Source organism: Microplitis demolitor, chromosome 9, assembly GCF_026212275.2.
Source record: "Microplitis demolitor isolate Queensland-Clemson2020A chromosome 9, iyMicDemo2.1a, whole genome shotgun sequence".
NCBI classification, from domain to species: domain Eukaryota; kingdom Metazoa; phylum Arthropoda; class Insecta; order Hymenoptera; family Braconidae; genus Microplitis; species Microplitis demolitor.
The window spans coordinates 19,363,951-19,381,814 of record NC_068553.1 but is presented as its reverse complement, the minus strand read 5'-3'; the positions used below and the strand labels follow the sequence as shown (position 1 = coordinate 19,381,814).

Genomic DNA, 17,864 nt, shown 5'->3' with positions numbered 1-17,864 from the left:
TGTCAGTAAAGAAAGGATACGCACGTGAAACTTTATAAATTATATTTTTTATAATTAAAAAATTTATTTAACAGTTCATGTTCATGTTTATATTCACTTTAAATATCGTAAGACCTCCTCAATAATTCATATATGCAACAAAAAATAGCTGGGTTTATACTAGAAAATTTAAAGTTATTATTAAAAAATAATAGGCAGCCATGGCGGGAAAAATAATTCAAATATTTAAATAGGTAAAATAAAAATATATAAAGAGAGAGGAAAGAGATTATGTTAATGAAGAGATCGGTAAGCGATTGCTCGGGTTTCTCTTAACCTCTTGCAGCCTCTGATGCTTCATGGGAAAATATTATTATTATTTTATTACAAACACCGTCATCATATTTATGTTTTAGTCTATTATTAAATTATTATACATAATAATCTTTAATATTTATTTATTTAAATAATCGATCTTTGATCTTATAAATTTAAGTATCCAGTTGACTAAAAAAAATTTCAACAATTTTTTTTTTCTTTTTTTTTTTTGATAAGAGAAAGCTAATAAATAAATTTTTGCGAAAAAATAGCCTCATAGTCTGGTGTTATATTTTGACGTCAGTATATCAATTATCTTATTCGTTTAATAATCAGGGTCATCCAAATTGGCAGAACGAATCTCTACGTGAGTTTTCGTACTGAAATTGCTCCCTATCGAAAAGTAATACATATAGATATAGTTATGCTTTTTATCTTCAACAAAAAATCAATCATATAATGATAATAATATAAATATTATATGCTTAATAATTGTTTTATAAATATACAAGATGAGGAGTTGGCCTCGAACGTTCATTAGTTCACAAATTAAACTAATATTAAGTTTTATTATATTTTATTACACATATAAATATTTTTTTTTTTTTTTTTTTTTTTTTTTTTTTTTTTTTAAATAAGGTAATCGAATCATCTTAATTAATGAAATTGTAAAATAACTATAAAAAAAATATTTATCTCATATTTGCGATTTATTTATAATAAAGTTATCGATAAAAATTAATATTATGACGTAATAGTCGATATGTCGTAAGAATTTATATTTTAAATGGAGAAAACGAGATTTTCGAATCAGCTGACACGTCATCACGTACCGCGTGTTTTTAGATCGAGCAATATCTGTCTTCTTTAACTTAACTCTTATATATATTTGCTAACATGGAATTTAGTTGGTTAGAGAGAAATGTAATTCGCAAATCTCTATATAATCTTGTGCGATATCGAACGTCTTGGCAGTAATACTGGGTGAAAGTGCATATTATAAAATAACGATTGATTATTTTTTTTTTTTTATTTTATTAAAACAATTTGTCGTAACTATGCAATGATAATTTTAAATAAATTTTATTTTTATAAAAAATCACTTTTTTTTTGTCGAATAAAAAAAAAAAAAAAAAAAAAAAAAACAATTTCTAAATATTAAATAATTAAAAAATATTTTTTTTTAATTATGTAATATTACGTCGGTAGTTATAAAGAAGGTATGCAAAAGTGAATTTATTATTTTTATATTTTTAGCTGAATATATATATATGTCTTCTATAACTTTTACTTACCTACTTCCTTGGCGCATTCCGTAGGCAACTGACCGCGGAGAACTCGTTGGCGTAATCTTTTAGTCTTGAATCTTTAATTTTACTTGTGTATACTCGACAGTGTGCTGTCTAAGTGTACATAGGAAAATTTTATGCCAACAGTAAATAAAATTAGTTTTTAAATATCAATATTTCACGTCCATAATTAAAATATCAGATTAAATTTAATAACTCCATTAAATTAATTTTAGGTTCGTATTACGTATTTTAATTACATGCTCATATTTTTAGGCCTAAAAGTTTTAATAGAAACACGAGAAACTTGGGCCTCAAAAAATCATAAAACAAAATTTAAAATTGACTTTAAAACAATTTGATAATAATATACTTTGAAATTTATTACTTGGTAACTCATAAAAGGTTTAAAAATAAAATAATAAGTCTGTTTTAAGTAGGTTTAAATTAATATATATTTAACTTACATACATTTAATATTACTCCAGTTATTATTTTTACATTGGAATATAATTGGGCTTGAAGCATTAGAAAAAAAAAGAAAAAAAAACTAACCGCCCATTCCTTAGGTACATTTACATATACATATATTCATATATATTCATAAAACCTTACTATACTATTTAATCTTATTACATATAGTGTATAATTTAAAATAACTTTTACTATGATCCCTCCATCAATCAGCACCTCCCCTTCCTCATCCCCCAGTCCGACCTTCTCATTTAACATAATTATTTAAATATTTAATATACATATATTTTTTTTTTAAAACATTCATTTTAATGTACAAACGATTTATGTTTCAACATCATAATTATAATAAACATTATAATTATTAATAATTAATAATTTAAATTAATGATAGATAGATATTAGATATATCAGCATATATCTGTGTATATATAAAATATGCGTGCGTCGTTGTCAATATGACTACTTCCCCTGCAATATACCATTGTCAATATTTATCATTTGAATAATTTGTGAATCGGTGCAATTAAAATTTCTAAAAATATTTATTACCAATATCAGTTCAATAAACTACTTCATCCTTTAATTAATTAATTATTAATATAAATGTTTTTAAATACTTATGAGAGCCTCACATATTTAACGACAATGAGCATTAACGATAATCCATTAAAATTTAATAATTTAATATAATTTATTGGAAAAATTATATATTTTGCTGCAGCAGTCATCACATTTGTTGTTTTACGGACGGAGCTTAGTCCGACATATTTTAAAATTATAAATAAGTTACAACTATACGCAACGCGAGGTTCTCTTGTGATTCTCTCGTGCATTTAATTACCAGGAAAAAATTATAAAATTATTATTCTTTTTTATATGCAAGAGAAATTCACTTATTATTTTTACTCATACTTTTTGTTTATTTCACTAAATACGACTAAATAGTCTTATGAATTATTTTAAACATTAGTCTTGGTTTTTAAATTTTCTGTTTAATCATTTTTTTTTTTTAAATTTAGCTTATGCAATTAATTTATTATCATGATTTAGACAAAAGATTTAAATTATAGAAAGTCTTGAATTTTTTTGTTTCCTTCATTTGAATAATGAGTTTAAAAAAAAAAATTAATAATATATTTTTATTAAAACTTTTTGCTCTTTCAATTTCATGCATAATGTTTTCTTACAAACTACGCAACATTCATGAGTTATTCCTGAGATTTATAACTTTTTTTTTGTAAAATTTTAACAATTGTCAACATTGGTGAAAAAAAATAAACTAATTTATTTCACAATCACTTGGATAATTAATTTTTTTCTTAATGCCAACAAAAAAAAGTTGGTGGTTAATTAAAATTACGAAAGTGGTGTAAGAAATTAAATAATAAAAAAAAAAAAAAAAAAAAAAAAATGAATATTGCTATTTTAAAAATAGTAGAAAGAGCGTTAATATATAAGTACAAGAAAGGATGCTCCCTGATGTTATAAACGAGGATTGTTTTTTATCAGCGGTCTTAATAACTTGAAAAACCAGTTTAATGTCTTTTAACTTTTTATTAACTTGTCCTTTTTTTTGTTATGTTAAAAGACTAACATTAAGATTTACTTTCGCTCGACAGAATAAGTGTGAAGAAAATACAATTGAGAATAAATTTATCGACGAAAAAAGGCAGTGATAGAGTTTTACGACTGAAAGAAAAAATAAAATATCAAAATTTTAGGGATGTGTGACCTGACAATAATTTGAATTATTGAAAAAAATATCACAATTTTTAGTTGATCAAAAGAAAGTTTTTGAATTTTCCATAAATTTTTAGTTTTTTTGTAGTACGATAAATCGAAAAAAATTAAACCGTTACATCTCTCCCCTCTCCCCGTCCTTAAGAATGCTCTAGCTAATGTTTAATAGGTATGACTAAAGATATATATTAATTAAAGATTGTTCTATTTAATGTATATGTGTATAGTTTATGGGGTCATACGTCAATACATCGAACCGATTGAGAGATCGCAGTCTATTACCTATATAATTATATTTTTTAAATATATATTCGATACAAACCTTCTTTTATTTCATATGTAGTACATCTGATATTTATTGTTCGGACTTAAATTTATTATTTTTATTTTTTTTGCTCAAACTTTGATTATATTATTAAATAATGATTAATCTAATAAAGAAAATTATGCAAGCGTGGCTTAAGAAGACTAGTTTAGTGTACATATATACTCTAAATACACTTAAATGTTTAAACTTGTTTTTTGTTTTGTTAAAAAAAAATTATTGACGGAAGCGTTGCAGTAGGCGAGGATTTTTACAGTCAATTTTTAAAAGTTATTATTAAAAAATAACAATCATAATTTTTTTTATTTTCATACTTAGTCTGCAACGTGCCACAAATTGCGAGTAGGCATTTTTTATTTTTATTTTTTTTTATTTTTTTGTCGACTTATAATTAGAGGGTTCTAGGATTTAGATTTAATTATTTTTAGTAGATTATATGATAAATTTAAAAAAAATGATTATGATTTATTAATTAATTAATTTACAATTAATATATATATATTTATATAAAATGCCTACTGTGTGAAATAAAGTGAGCTAATTATTTATAACTTTTTTTTTTTTTTTAATTTTTTTTGTTTTAATTAAAAATACATTTTACATATGCACACATTTTTAATTTTCGCACAACTATATATATATATATATATATATATATATAGTTATAGTAAATGATTTTTTTTTAATTTCTTTAGTTTTTTGTTTGAAAATCTTACAAGTTTGTAGATATCTAAAAATGAAATGTGATCACAGCCACACATTAATAATTAATATTCATTAATATGTATATATATATATATATATTTATATTCATGTATGAATATTACTTTATATAGTAATAATAATATACGCATATATATTTTATTTTAATTATTTTAACCGTCGTTATATTATATTTTTACAAAGCAATTCCTCGCCCAATAATTCATTATTTGTTATTTCCAGAATATCTAATTAATTTATAATTTTCAATAATAATAACTAAATTATAGTATAATTAAAACATCTATTTATTTATTTTTTTTTTTTAATAATCCAGTATCGAATTTTTATCTCTTTCGGAATGACTTAATCCGTTAACGATCGTAATTTTATTTTATTTTATTTTATTTTTTTTTTTTCACTAAATTGCACACCTCAATTGTCAATGCGGTAAAATTATTATTACTTTCAATTTTTTTTACCATCAAGTCGTATACATATATTATTTATACAATAAAATATATATCAGGACGTTTTTTTATTTAATTTTTAGTCTACTTTACATAATTAACATATTTTTGTTACAAATATTTAATTATAGTCATCCGTTGGTGTGATCGTCTGACGTAACCATAAAACTCGTAATTAATTAATTAACATAATTTTTTTATAATACCTTTTATTTAATCTTAAAACGGAGCCAAGTGAAAATTATATAAATTCCGTTTAATGATATTTTAAAAGTTAAAAAAAAAGTTAACAGCTCTCGGTAAATTTTTTTTTTTCGTATACAAGCATATGAGGTGTGCATTAGATTTCCAAATTCATTTTCGATATTTGGTAGATTATTTTTGGACATTATAAAGCCTATAATATAAAAAAAAACGTAAACAACTGCTACCGGATTAAGAATAATTACAATAATAGAATAAAAATTTGAATTAATAACTTGAATGGACTTTAAATCTATTTGTCTGAAATACAATAAATGTGATGTTATTTAATTAATAATATAAAATTTTTAAATTGGCCATTGTTAATACACATCACTTGCACATACAATCAATATATTTTTACTCATATATATAAATATATATTTAACACCTACTAGAATTTATAACAAATTTCACCCGATTAATCATTATAACAAAAATCCATTCTTTGCATTTAATCATCATCATAATCAGTCACATTCTAACAATAATAATATTAATAATAGTGATAATAATAATAATAATTATAATAATAATAATAAAATAAACATAATAATAATAATGAAAATTAAAGCGCATAAAAATTCAGTATTTATAATTAACGATCAATTAATTATTACAATTATTTCTCTTCATAAATCCTCATCATCTTCATAATTATCGTAGTAGTCTTTGAAATTTATCATTTATCACTTATAAATAAAGTATTTCATCAATAAATGATCATGGCAATAATAATAATAATAATAATAATAATAATAATAATAATAATAATAATAATAATAATAATAACAATAATAATAATCATAAAAATAATAATAAAAATAAAAATAATAATAATAATAATAATAATAATAATAATCTTAATAATAATAGTAATAATACAAATTTAAATTGACGATGATAATGATCATCATAAACAGAGATCTTGAGTTGTCATTGACTATCCAACTTGGAGCAGTTTATAATATTTAAAATAAATGATAGATATTAAAATAATAAATAAAATTATAAATGATTAATTAATTAATTAATTAATTAATTAACATTACAATCATTAGCATTATGATAATAATAATAGTTGTTATTATTATTATCATTATTATTACTACTACTATTATTATTATTATTATTATTATTATTATTATTATTATCACAATCACATCACGATGAGCATGCCATCCACGAATTACAAGTACACGTGTAACAAGCGGTTGGTATGACCGGATAATAGAATCCCGTGTTGGTGTAAACGTAAGCTGGTTGTCCATTAGCGGCTGCTGCAGCTGCGGCAGCAACTGCTGCAGCTGACTGCTGACTATTTAGTCGCTGCTGCTCTTGGTAGAGTACTTGGAAGGCAAGATTCTCGATCAACGCAAGTGTTTGTCTTCTCTCGTGTCCCATTAAACAAACGGTCGATTCCTCGACGACGCTCTGCAGCAACATCAGGTACTGATACTTTAATGATTCTTCTTCTGGCCCAACAAAATGGTTCCACAAGTAATTCTCTAGTTTAGCCTGCTGCTGATTAATGTCAGGAAAATCGATGAAAAATCTTGAACACATGTACCGTTCAAGTGTTTTCATGTAATCAGGTAGGGCTGGTTTGTACATTTTAACCAGAAGATTGCAGTACTTGAGCAATCCGCCACCGCGAATTTCTTCCGGATGCCTTGTTGATATCAATTTCTTGTGTAGATGATAAAGCGCCTCTTGAAAGTCGCCGTAAACTGATTCTCCGACAACTGTTGGGTAAAAATTTTCACCAATTGGTAGTTTACTGCATTCATAAAACAGCAGCAATGAATCGAGAACTATTTGAAATGAGTCGACAGAAAATTCAAACTGACGTTTCATTGTGTCGACAAATTTAAGTTCAACATTGCGATGACCACGTGAATTTCCTAAAGATATCAATGACCATCTGTCACCGTCATTAACTTTAACCATTTTACTAACATATGCTTCTTTAAGACTACAAGTGGTTATTCGTTTGCGACTGACACCTTCTGGCAATAAATCGAAAAGCGAACCAAGAACCGCCGCCTTGACACGGTCAAAATTACGCGGTGTTGTTAATTCAACCGCAAATATTAAATCTAAGTCATTGTATGGTTGGGACTCTGTTGCAAGTACGTGGGATGCTGCACCACCGTTAAGACGAATGTCGCGTACCCGCATACCAGCACCACCATTACTAGGATCTTCTTCTAATTTTGAACGTACAACAGTCACTAAATCACGCAACTTCACTTCGAGAGTCGGAAAATTACCGCGCCCGTGAATACTCACAACTTCATTCATAACGTCGTTTAGCCGACGCACCTGCTCGAATGATAACACTGCGAGTCTTTGCTGGGGATCATTTGGGCAGTCGCTGTCTTTGTGAAGTTTGCTGCTGTTATTGACTCCGCCACCACCACCCCCATTTCCGCCGCCACTGCTGTCGATTATGCTATTTATTAGAGACGATTTGTAGCTTCGTGAGCTATTTAAGTTGTTCTTGGTGGTTGTACTGGTGTTATTGGTGTTGCTGATGGTGTGAGTATTATTATTATTATTATTATTATTATTATTATTAATATTATTAATATTGTTGTTGGTGTTGTCGTGGTTGTTGTTATCGTCACTGGTGCTGGTATTTTTGGTGTCTTCTTTGCTAGGGGTGCGGCTGATTTGGACGCTTTTGGATACTACTTGACAGAGAGACTCCATTCTATTCACTCGGCGTTGTCGTGCTTCGTCGATATCCAGGGAGCCACACTGTAACAAAATTTTAATTATTGTATTTTTTTTTTTTTTTAAATACGACAAAATTTCTATAGAATTTAATTTACTACAATAAAAGCCACATAAATTTTATCGCAATCATTTTTAATCCCAAATATCAATGCGTTTATTTTTAAATTTCGAAATAAAATATATCAACTAAATTATTTTTAAACACTTTTATTTATTTAACTGTCCAAGTTCAACACTTGGTATCTCTAGTGAAATAACGCGACATATGTTATAATTATAACGTAACATTTTTTTAATAAATTTAAATCTGAAGAAAAAAAAATTAATTTTCTAATTAGCAACACTAATTATTTAAATTCTCAGAACGAACGTCATAAAAAAAAAATGATTAAAACTAAAATGAACTTTTATCACAGGAAATCTCATTCTCCTCCAATTATATATAATTTTTATAAAATAATTAACAAAACTTGTTCAGTCACTTGATAAATTATAAATATCAAGTTACTGCAATAAATTCACTAAAAAATATATTAACACATAGTAATTTTAAAAAAAATATGTACCCCGGTCGACGACAATCCGTTCAAGTCTTACGTAATTTATATAAAAACGAAAAAAAATGATTATTAATAATAATAATAATAATAATAATTTATACTGAATAAGCGTATATAAACTGTTATTAAATTATTGAATAATACAGATAGATATGTTATGTAAAATAAACGGTCTGAGGTTTGATAAACGAGATCCGTATGGATCAAGTGGTAAAGCTGAACTGAAGTGAGTACGAGAGTGAAAGGCTCACTCGGCCTGTGACTTTACTACTACATGGCTCTGTCTGTTCTTTATGCTCTGCTACTACTACGGCTCTATAGTACAGTATCATATGTTACACTCTTAACATACATATATATATACAAGGTAGATCACGGGTAAAATGGCCATCTTTTTAATTTCAAAATTTTACATGGCCATATTACCCCACAATGATGATTTAATCAATTGATTGATCAAAAAAAAAAATAAGTATGCGTATGTGACAATAATGAAGGATAAATATGTAATTAATGATTGTAAATAATAAAAAAAAAGTTTTTATAAATTTTTTTGAGTTAAATAAAATGGGAGGCAGACTTGTGTATAATACGCAGAGTTGAATTTGCGCGAACTCGTAGTTTGAATGACGTCATAGACTAGACGGGGTCAGAGAGGAGTAGCGTGGGCGCCAGCTGAATGAATTGCCGATCTGAGTAGGGGCGATGGCTGAATACGGTGGTTGAAAAAAAAATAAAAAATAAAAGAAAGTTGAGGGTTGAAAATAGTCTACAGTTGAGAGAACCGGAGAGATAAAATGATAGAGAAAACTAACCAGTAGTGAACTAGAGAGAAAAAAAAAAAAGAGAGCAATGCAGAGGCGTTACATGCGATATTTTATATGTATATAAATAAATAAAAAAAAAAAAGAGTAAACTTTTCCTACGTAACTTCTTGATGAGATCAGGATCGTTGATCCTACTTCCTAATGCAAACTTGTGACGTCAAATGTATTTAATACGCAATTTTATATTTCTTACGACCGATATATTGAGTATCGATTTACTCCTACGTCAGTTTACATGTTGCGAAGATAACATTATCTAATATTTTTTAAATTTATTTATCGGTATTTTAATCTGGATAACAATTACTGGAATTACGCCAGGGGTTTTATTGTTTTGCAATTAAATTTTTAAATAAAACTAATACTTAAAATTATTTTTTACTTTTATTAAATTCAACGACCTAAATATTGAGATTCTGAGCTAATGTCCTAATTATTGACATTCTGCGGCGATGCTCCAATTATTGACATATGCTTGTAAATTTTTTTAATTTTTTAAGCATATTAATTTTCAAAAGACTTGAATTTCACAAAAGAATTTAAGCACAAAATAAATAAAAAAATTTACAAGCTGTCATATAAATAACGTTTTCTTAAGCTGATATAAAATAATTTTGATATTCAAAACAGCTATTAAAATAACAACTGTCAGTTTTAATGAAGCAGACTGATATTAACTCCATACATAAATTAACAGTTCAATCAAATTTAATTGCGTAATTTTCTTCAGCATTTAATTTTATTTGCAAAAGAAATTAACAGCAAAAAAATAAAACATTTGGCTAAATATTTTTTTTATTTTTATAAATACTTGGATTTCGGTGTTAATTAATAATTATATAAACTGTTTTTTGTCTTTATTTCGTTCTGAAATAATAAAAATATTTGTGTTAATTAAATAATTTAAGTATTCTTGAGTATATTGACCTCATTTTTTTTTTTTTATTTTCATTTTGATTTATTGAAAAATTTGAGTAAATTTATAAAATTTGTATGTAGAATTTCGATCTGTAATTCAAAATTAAAATACCTTGAGATAAAATTCAAGTACTTTGACATTGAGAATAAAATATCAGTTAAAAATAAAAAATATTTTTTTTTAAATATATAATAATAACACAACAATCTTATTTACTCAAGAATTATTATTATTTTTATTTTGGATGTCATATAATTAACGGAATCCACTTGAGCGATTTTTTTCCGCAAAGTTTTCTTGGTACATAAGAAAAATATGTTATGTTGTTTTTTTTTTAAATTTAATAATAACATACTCCAGTTATTGACATTGCTTAACAGAATTATTAAAGTATTTTTAAGTAATGTAATAATATTTGCGTGTTGATTTTAAAATTTTATTTAATAGATAAATAAATCGACAATTAAAAGAATTCCAAGACTTTAATTGCACTACAGAGGATAATTACCCTGACAGATATAAAAGTATCTCACGTACTCAATGTGGAATTTAACGATTATAAAATTTAAATTCTTCTTTTACCGCTTGTAATTATTTTTTAAATAGAGACATTAAAAAAAAAATAAAAAAAAAAAAAATGAACAAATAGGACAAACGATTTTTTACAAGTAAGACTAAATAATAAAATGTATAAATGATTCATCCGCGCGCGTCGTAAATAAAATATATATTTTACTTGGTGACCTATATACTGCAAGATTAATAAGAGCAAGATGGCGACAGAATAGACGTTATGCATATTTGAGTTAACATTTGCACTATAGACTAAAGTCTCTGTGTTTTTAGTGTATAGTGTAAAGTGTGGACTGTAGAGCAGTAGTCTGTAGATCTATCGGTCATGCAAAGAGAAATAGCACGTGGGTCTATAGTTATCTATTATATCCATGTACATTTTCGTTTTTTATATGTATATATAGATGTGTGGTATACGTTATCACGTTTGTGTTATATTGCACTTAATATTATAAACCTCCAGTTCAATAAATAATCCATGTAACATCGTCATGTTTAAATATTAATAACTATTATTCGCTGAGAATTATAGACAGCTAAACAACTACTAGAGCAAATCGAATTAGGTTTTACCCTACATTCATATTTATACAAACAAATGCTGCTTTTAACTTATCAACTTCGAGAATATTCTTGATAAACTATTCCTATTTTTTTTTTTTTTTTTTTTTTTTTTTACTTATCTAAGTTTTTTAAATTTATTATTATTTTAAATTAATTAAAAATTTAATTTTTTTTTAATGAAATTATTGATAACTTGATTATAAAAGATATTGTTTAGATTATTATAAATTTTTTATGTATTGATTCTATAGTATTTTTTTAATTAATAAATAGTTATAGAAAATTAAATTTCCTTTCTGATGATCATCTATGACATATACTTATTTTATATTAAAAACTAAAAAAATTTTTATTTTTATTTTAATCGAGCACAATTACTGATAATTATTTATAAACAAAAGCAGTTCAATAAATATTACAGTCCTACTTTAACGTAATCACGATACTAAGAAAAAAAAAAATTGGATTTATTCCATGCATCGGTTATCGTGACTACAGATAGACACATGAACGACCAGGCCATGTACTAAATTGAAAATAAAATTAAATTTTCTCTTATTGATATCCCGGAACGCGTTTATATTTTTTTATAAATCGCGGATTCTATTCCTCTGACTCACCGCCGCTCCTGAGTAAAAATAACCGATTCTAAAATAATTTCAAAATAATCGAGATATTATAAAACAAAAACCAAAAAAAAAAAAAAATTAATATTTTATTTAAATTTATTTTTGAATAATAATTTGCTCACAAACTACTTTCCCGCACAGCAGGACCGTAAGATATTTATAGAGAAAGAGTGAAAGAGAAAATAACTATACATGCAGCAACACTAACATGTTAACATAATACATAAATTATTTTTGAATATTTTACCATTAATAATTTATGTATATATGTTTTTTTTGTTAAATAATATTCAAATATACGATACAATTTTGATAAAATGACCTATAAATTTATTTTTGTTAAATAAAAATTAATTGCATACACAAGATTACGTATATACTAAAGAAACCTTATTAATTATTTATTTCCAACTGCACTTGGACTTTTTTTTTTATATAAATAGATAAAGAAAGACAAAATGGGGAGGAAAAAAATTAGCGAGTGACTTTTAAAAGTTAAAAATAACAAAATATTTTTTATAAATAATCTAAAATAAAATGGTACTGAATCTTGTAAAAAATAATAATAACAATAATATATTAAAATAATAATTAAGTTGATTTTATTATCGTTGACCTTTCAAATATATACTGTTAATCTAGAATACAAAGGTCTGGTATTACACAATAAAAAACGGCTTAAAAACTTTCGCGTTTTAAAACTTTCTTATAAAAAAAACTTTTTTTATTAAAAATATATAACTTTATAAATTTATCCTCCGTAATTTTTTAATATATTCTTTTCATCAAATAATCTTTATTCCTTTTATTCAAATTAATTTTAAATAATAATATATAGTTAATTCAATAATAATAATTTAATTTGAATGCCGCGCGTTAATTTATAATTTAACTCACATACTTAAATAATTTAATAAATTAATATATATAGTGTAGAATATAAAACGTGTATGGTGAATTGTCTTGAGCACGTGGGAACTTACATTACATTATGTTGTATTTATATAAATATATATGTATGAGGAATTGCGTCATGCATTGATGCTGATTGAATCACTTCAAGATGCACCTGTTTTCTTCCCACATTATTTTTCAACAAGAATAATAACAAAAAAACAATAATAATAATATTAAATAAAGTGACTCATACTCTAACTATGTAGTAAAAAACGCTGGCCAATTTAATTTGTTGGTAAACAAATTTTTTAATTAAAAATTAAGTCAAAAAAATTTTGTTTTTAACGGCTGATTTAAAATTTTTTTAATTAAAAAAAAAAAAAAACTTTATAATTAATAGTATTAAATTAAAAGAAGTATAACGACGTAGATGTAATAATATATACTTCTGGTTTACGTCGTCACGAAGCCTATAAGTGTTCACCTTAACAAGGCCATAGTTTTTCCTGTAGATCTATCTAATGTCTTTAGATGGTTTCCCCCCACTTAAAAACTCTCTACATTAAACAATAAAGATGAACTAGTATACAATCTATACATTGAAAAAAATCGAATTTTATGTAAATCGACATCCATTCCCGGAGTTTTATATCAAAATAAACTTCTGTTAATTTCACACCCCCGCTCTACATTAGTTTTGGATTTGGTACTTAAATTTTTTACAGTCTATATTAAAGAAAAACAAATTTGAATTTAACTCTTTCATCGACGACAGTTTTACACTATTTGTAGTCCACCTTCTAATTTACATATTCATCTGATCTTCTTGTTCTCATATATATACATCAATGTTTGGCTACCCAAGTAATCTCTACTCTATCAATTCCCTCGTGATTATTCAAACGCCCTCAATCAACTTGATTTACTTTTTCTCTACTTCAGTCCACTGATAAATTAACAAAAAATAAAAATTTTAAAAATATATATATATTTTTTTTTAATCACTTTACGACAATATCAATTGACTTTTCTTACGATTACATCATAATAACTGACACAAATAAAAATATACTGTGCATTAAGCTTTAATGTTAACTCGGGCTAACTTGTGTCAACAAACGTAAATTTGAATAATTATTACAGCAATGAATATTAATAAATAAAAAACACAAGCATTTTTTTATTAATATGTGTTAATAATTTAAATAAAAATAAAAATTGTCAATATTCGTTTATTTTCTCAGTATATTTAATTAGCATTTCACCTGCGCCTTTCACTCGATTATCGTCTGTACTGTAATTCGCATCGAGTCTCGAGACAGCTGCACAACATAAGGTCTGCATAGATTTTTTTTTAAGACACTGAAAAAATATAACATTAAAGAAATAAAATGCTACCTTGACCGTTCAACAATTTATTTTTACTTTATATTGACAATTAAAATTAAAAATTTTATTTGATAATTATATGAAAAAAAAAAAAAAAAACAAATTTAATTAGTTCATGACAATAATGATGATTCATTTCCTTTTATGGACTGTAAACTATTTTTAGATTTCTTAAGTAAAAAAAAAGCTTTTATTTATGTAGATAATCATGACTATATGTGACGCCCGCCCACATATATGTTACACTACTTCCTCTTCCTCGAAATTATTTTTCCAACCAAATTATTGTTATATTTTTTATCAAAGTAAAGAGATTCTTTTATTTTTAGTACAAAATTACACTTATTATTTTTTAATCACGAGTAATTATTTTATAACTATTCAATTTTTTCTACTTTATAAAAAATACTAATAGTAATTGTAATAAATAGAAAAAAAATATAGTCAATATATATGTTTATGAGCATTAGCCGTTGTATGACCTCTTTAACTTGTTCAAGTGCATAAACTGTATTTTATTTTATTCGTCATCATTTGTATCATCTATGGAACCCAATTTCATCGGACATGAATGAACAATGCGGTCACTACGCGTGTTCCTCCATCTGTTTAACCTTTATTATTATTATTATTATTATAATTAATTAATTAAATTACATGAATAATAATAATAATAATGCAAGTAAACTCGTAAATTTAATCATAGGAATGTAAATTGATAATTAATTTTATCTTCATTAACAGTATACAAATTTAGATTGGATAATAAATAAATAAGTAAATATATTGTATATTTATTTTTTTATTAAAAATCTCCCGTATGTTATAGATCTCCTGCCTTTTATAATAAAGAAGACATGACATGTATGTGAATCCAATTTATTTTTAACGTGATTAGTTAAATTACGCTCAGAGATATTTCGAGTTGCAGTAACTCAATCAGCTAAATTAAATCGGTCTGTTGATGTGCTTAGACGGGCATTTAACATTCCATGCAAACTGTTTACTTGCTATAACTATTCAAATTTATCTGTGTGTCAAAATTTACTTGTATGTAAAAAATATAAAGTTTAAAAAAAAAATTAAATTTCTTGAAATGTCTATTTTATCAAAAAGTATGAAAAAACCCGAATCAAAAAAATAACCGGAATCAAACGTGTCTTTTATTCGGTTTTGAATTGCTTTTGGCTAACTTGACCTACTCAGTCCATTTAAGTCAAAAAAGTCAAATTTAGATTTTTTTTTTTACCAAGTTAAATTTTGGCAATTAAAATTTTTGTTTAAATTTCGCGGTTAATTTATGTACAAGAGTTACACTAGATGATGAGAGTGGCTCAACGAACCGCGAAGCTAAATTGTACGCGTGTTTGCTTATAATCATGCATTAGATATATATACAAGTATGCAATGTTGGAGTTTGAGTTGCATAGATTTACGTAACATTAAGTGCGACAACTTGATATATACCTTGGTAAACTTAAAATACAAATATGTACATATATATATATATATATATATATATATTATATATTAAAATCCATAAATATAAATAAGGTAGCATGTATGTTGTAAGGAATTTCTTAAAATAACTTATAAGGAAATAAAAAAGATTTATCTTGTCATGTTAGAAAAGTATTTTTTTTTTTCTTTCAAATTTATTAATTTTTAACTGCGATAGAAATTTATCTATAAATATCATTTAAATATATATTGTTGCAAGTAATAAATTTATTGCGTGATAAAATTTAATTTAATTGAAAAATGTTATAAACATTTTTATTTTTTTTAACTTCATTCCAGTAAATTTAGTTGAAAATATTTTCAAAAATTCCTTAGCCAATTTCGTTGGTGTTTTATTTAATGAGGCTTGAAAAATAAAAGAGTAAAAAAATTTGGCTCGTTAGTTTCCTTGTAGCCAGTTTCGTCTTACGAATGCAACAAACGAATTTCTTCAAAAGCAAAACGAAATAAAAAAAAATTTATATCTCTAATTTTGTCGAGTTATTTTTGGTCTTAAATAAACCAGATCTGTAAAGAAAAGACAGAAAAAAAAATGTTTCAACCTGACGCAATTATCGTCACTTGAAATTTAAACATTTTTTATTTTTAGTAGAACAAATAAAATTATTTTGTTGTCAACTATTTTAAAAATGAATTTTTTTTTTTTTTTTTTTTTTTTTTTCATTTGACCTTGTACGTAAAACAAATGGATGATCGTATAAATAGTTTAAGTAAAAAAAAAATCAAAAAAACAAATAATAATAATAGTAAAATGTAAATGAATTATCATAAAAACCACATTTGATTATTTTATCAACGCATCCGGTTAACTTGTTCTATTTACATTTTTTTACAGCATTCAATGCTTACATTTATCAGCTGTTATTTTTTAAACCAACTCTATTTTTAAATTTCTGTATAAAAAAATTTATTTTAAATAATAAATAAATATTCATTTTATTGATTTCGGGAACAAATTTTTAAATAATAGACATTTTTTAGCCTAAGGAACATTTGTCTATATAAAAAAAATAAAAATTTACAATATCACATTGGAACGGTTCCAAAATAAATATTTCCATAATAGTTACTATAATGACATTGGAATTATTACCATAATTTACAGGAAATGTTTCGATATCGTATGGAAATAAAATCCATATAGACAAGAGTGGTTATTATAGTTTGTATGGGCGGCATTCCTATAATCAATATTTTAAATAATCTGTTACCATACGATATGGGAACTATTTCCATAATATATTGCAATTGTTACCGTAAATTTCTCTCCCTGTAGTTAATTATTTAAATATATATATATATATATACATATACAATGAAGGACATTGTGTAGAGAACTGTGGACATCTTGGAGGCCACTTTCATTCTATTCTACAATAAATAAAATGCGTTGAGAATAAGCCAGCGTTGCTCTTTTAATGCCAAGGAAAAATTCCATACTCTATCGTTATTTTGTAATTTTTTTTTTTAAATTTATATTTATATATATGTAGGCACACTGCTAGTTAAAGAGGGTTAACTATTAGGAGATATATATATATATATACACGTATAAAAATATATATAAATATACATAAATACGAGGACTTATTCTGGGATGGACACATGTGAAAATGCGGTCACACGTTCGAAGGTAGCGCGAAGTTAATCAACATTAACTCAATAATTATTCGATATGTTAGCTTTGATTTCTTCAGCCT

At 25.0% G+C, this 17,864-nt stretch overlaps 1 protein-coding gene across 4 annotated transcripts in view; it reads right to left on the bottom strand.

Moving 5' to 3' along the window:
• Positions 1-4,819: 4,819 nt before the first annotated feature.
• LOC103577020 (terminal nucleotidyltransferase 5C) overlaps positions 4,820-17,864 on the bottom strand; it is a 32,227-nt gene continuing 19,182 nt past the window's right edge. For 2 of the 4 annotated variants that reach the window (XM_008557487.2, XM_008557488.2), the window contains exon 2: positions 4,820-8,306. In XM_008557487.2, coding sequence (XP_008555709.1) covers positions 6,708-8,306 — 1,599 coding nt within the window. In that variant the 3' untranslated portion in view covers positions 4,820-6,707. Of the gene's footprint in view, positions 8,307-8,851; positions 9,218-14,519; positions 14,598-17,864 lie in introns of those variants that run through there. The other 2 variants (XM_008557489.3, XM_008557490.3) reach the window with 2 other exon arrangements.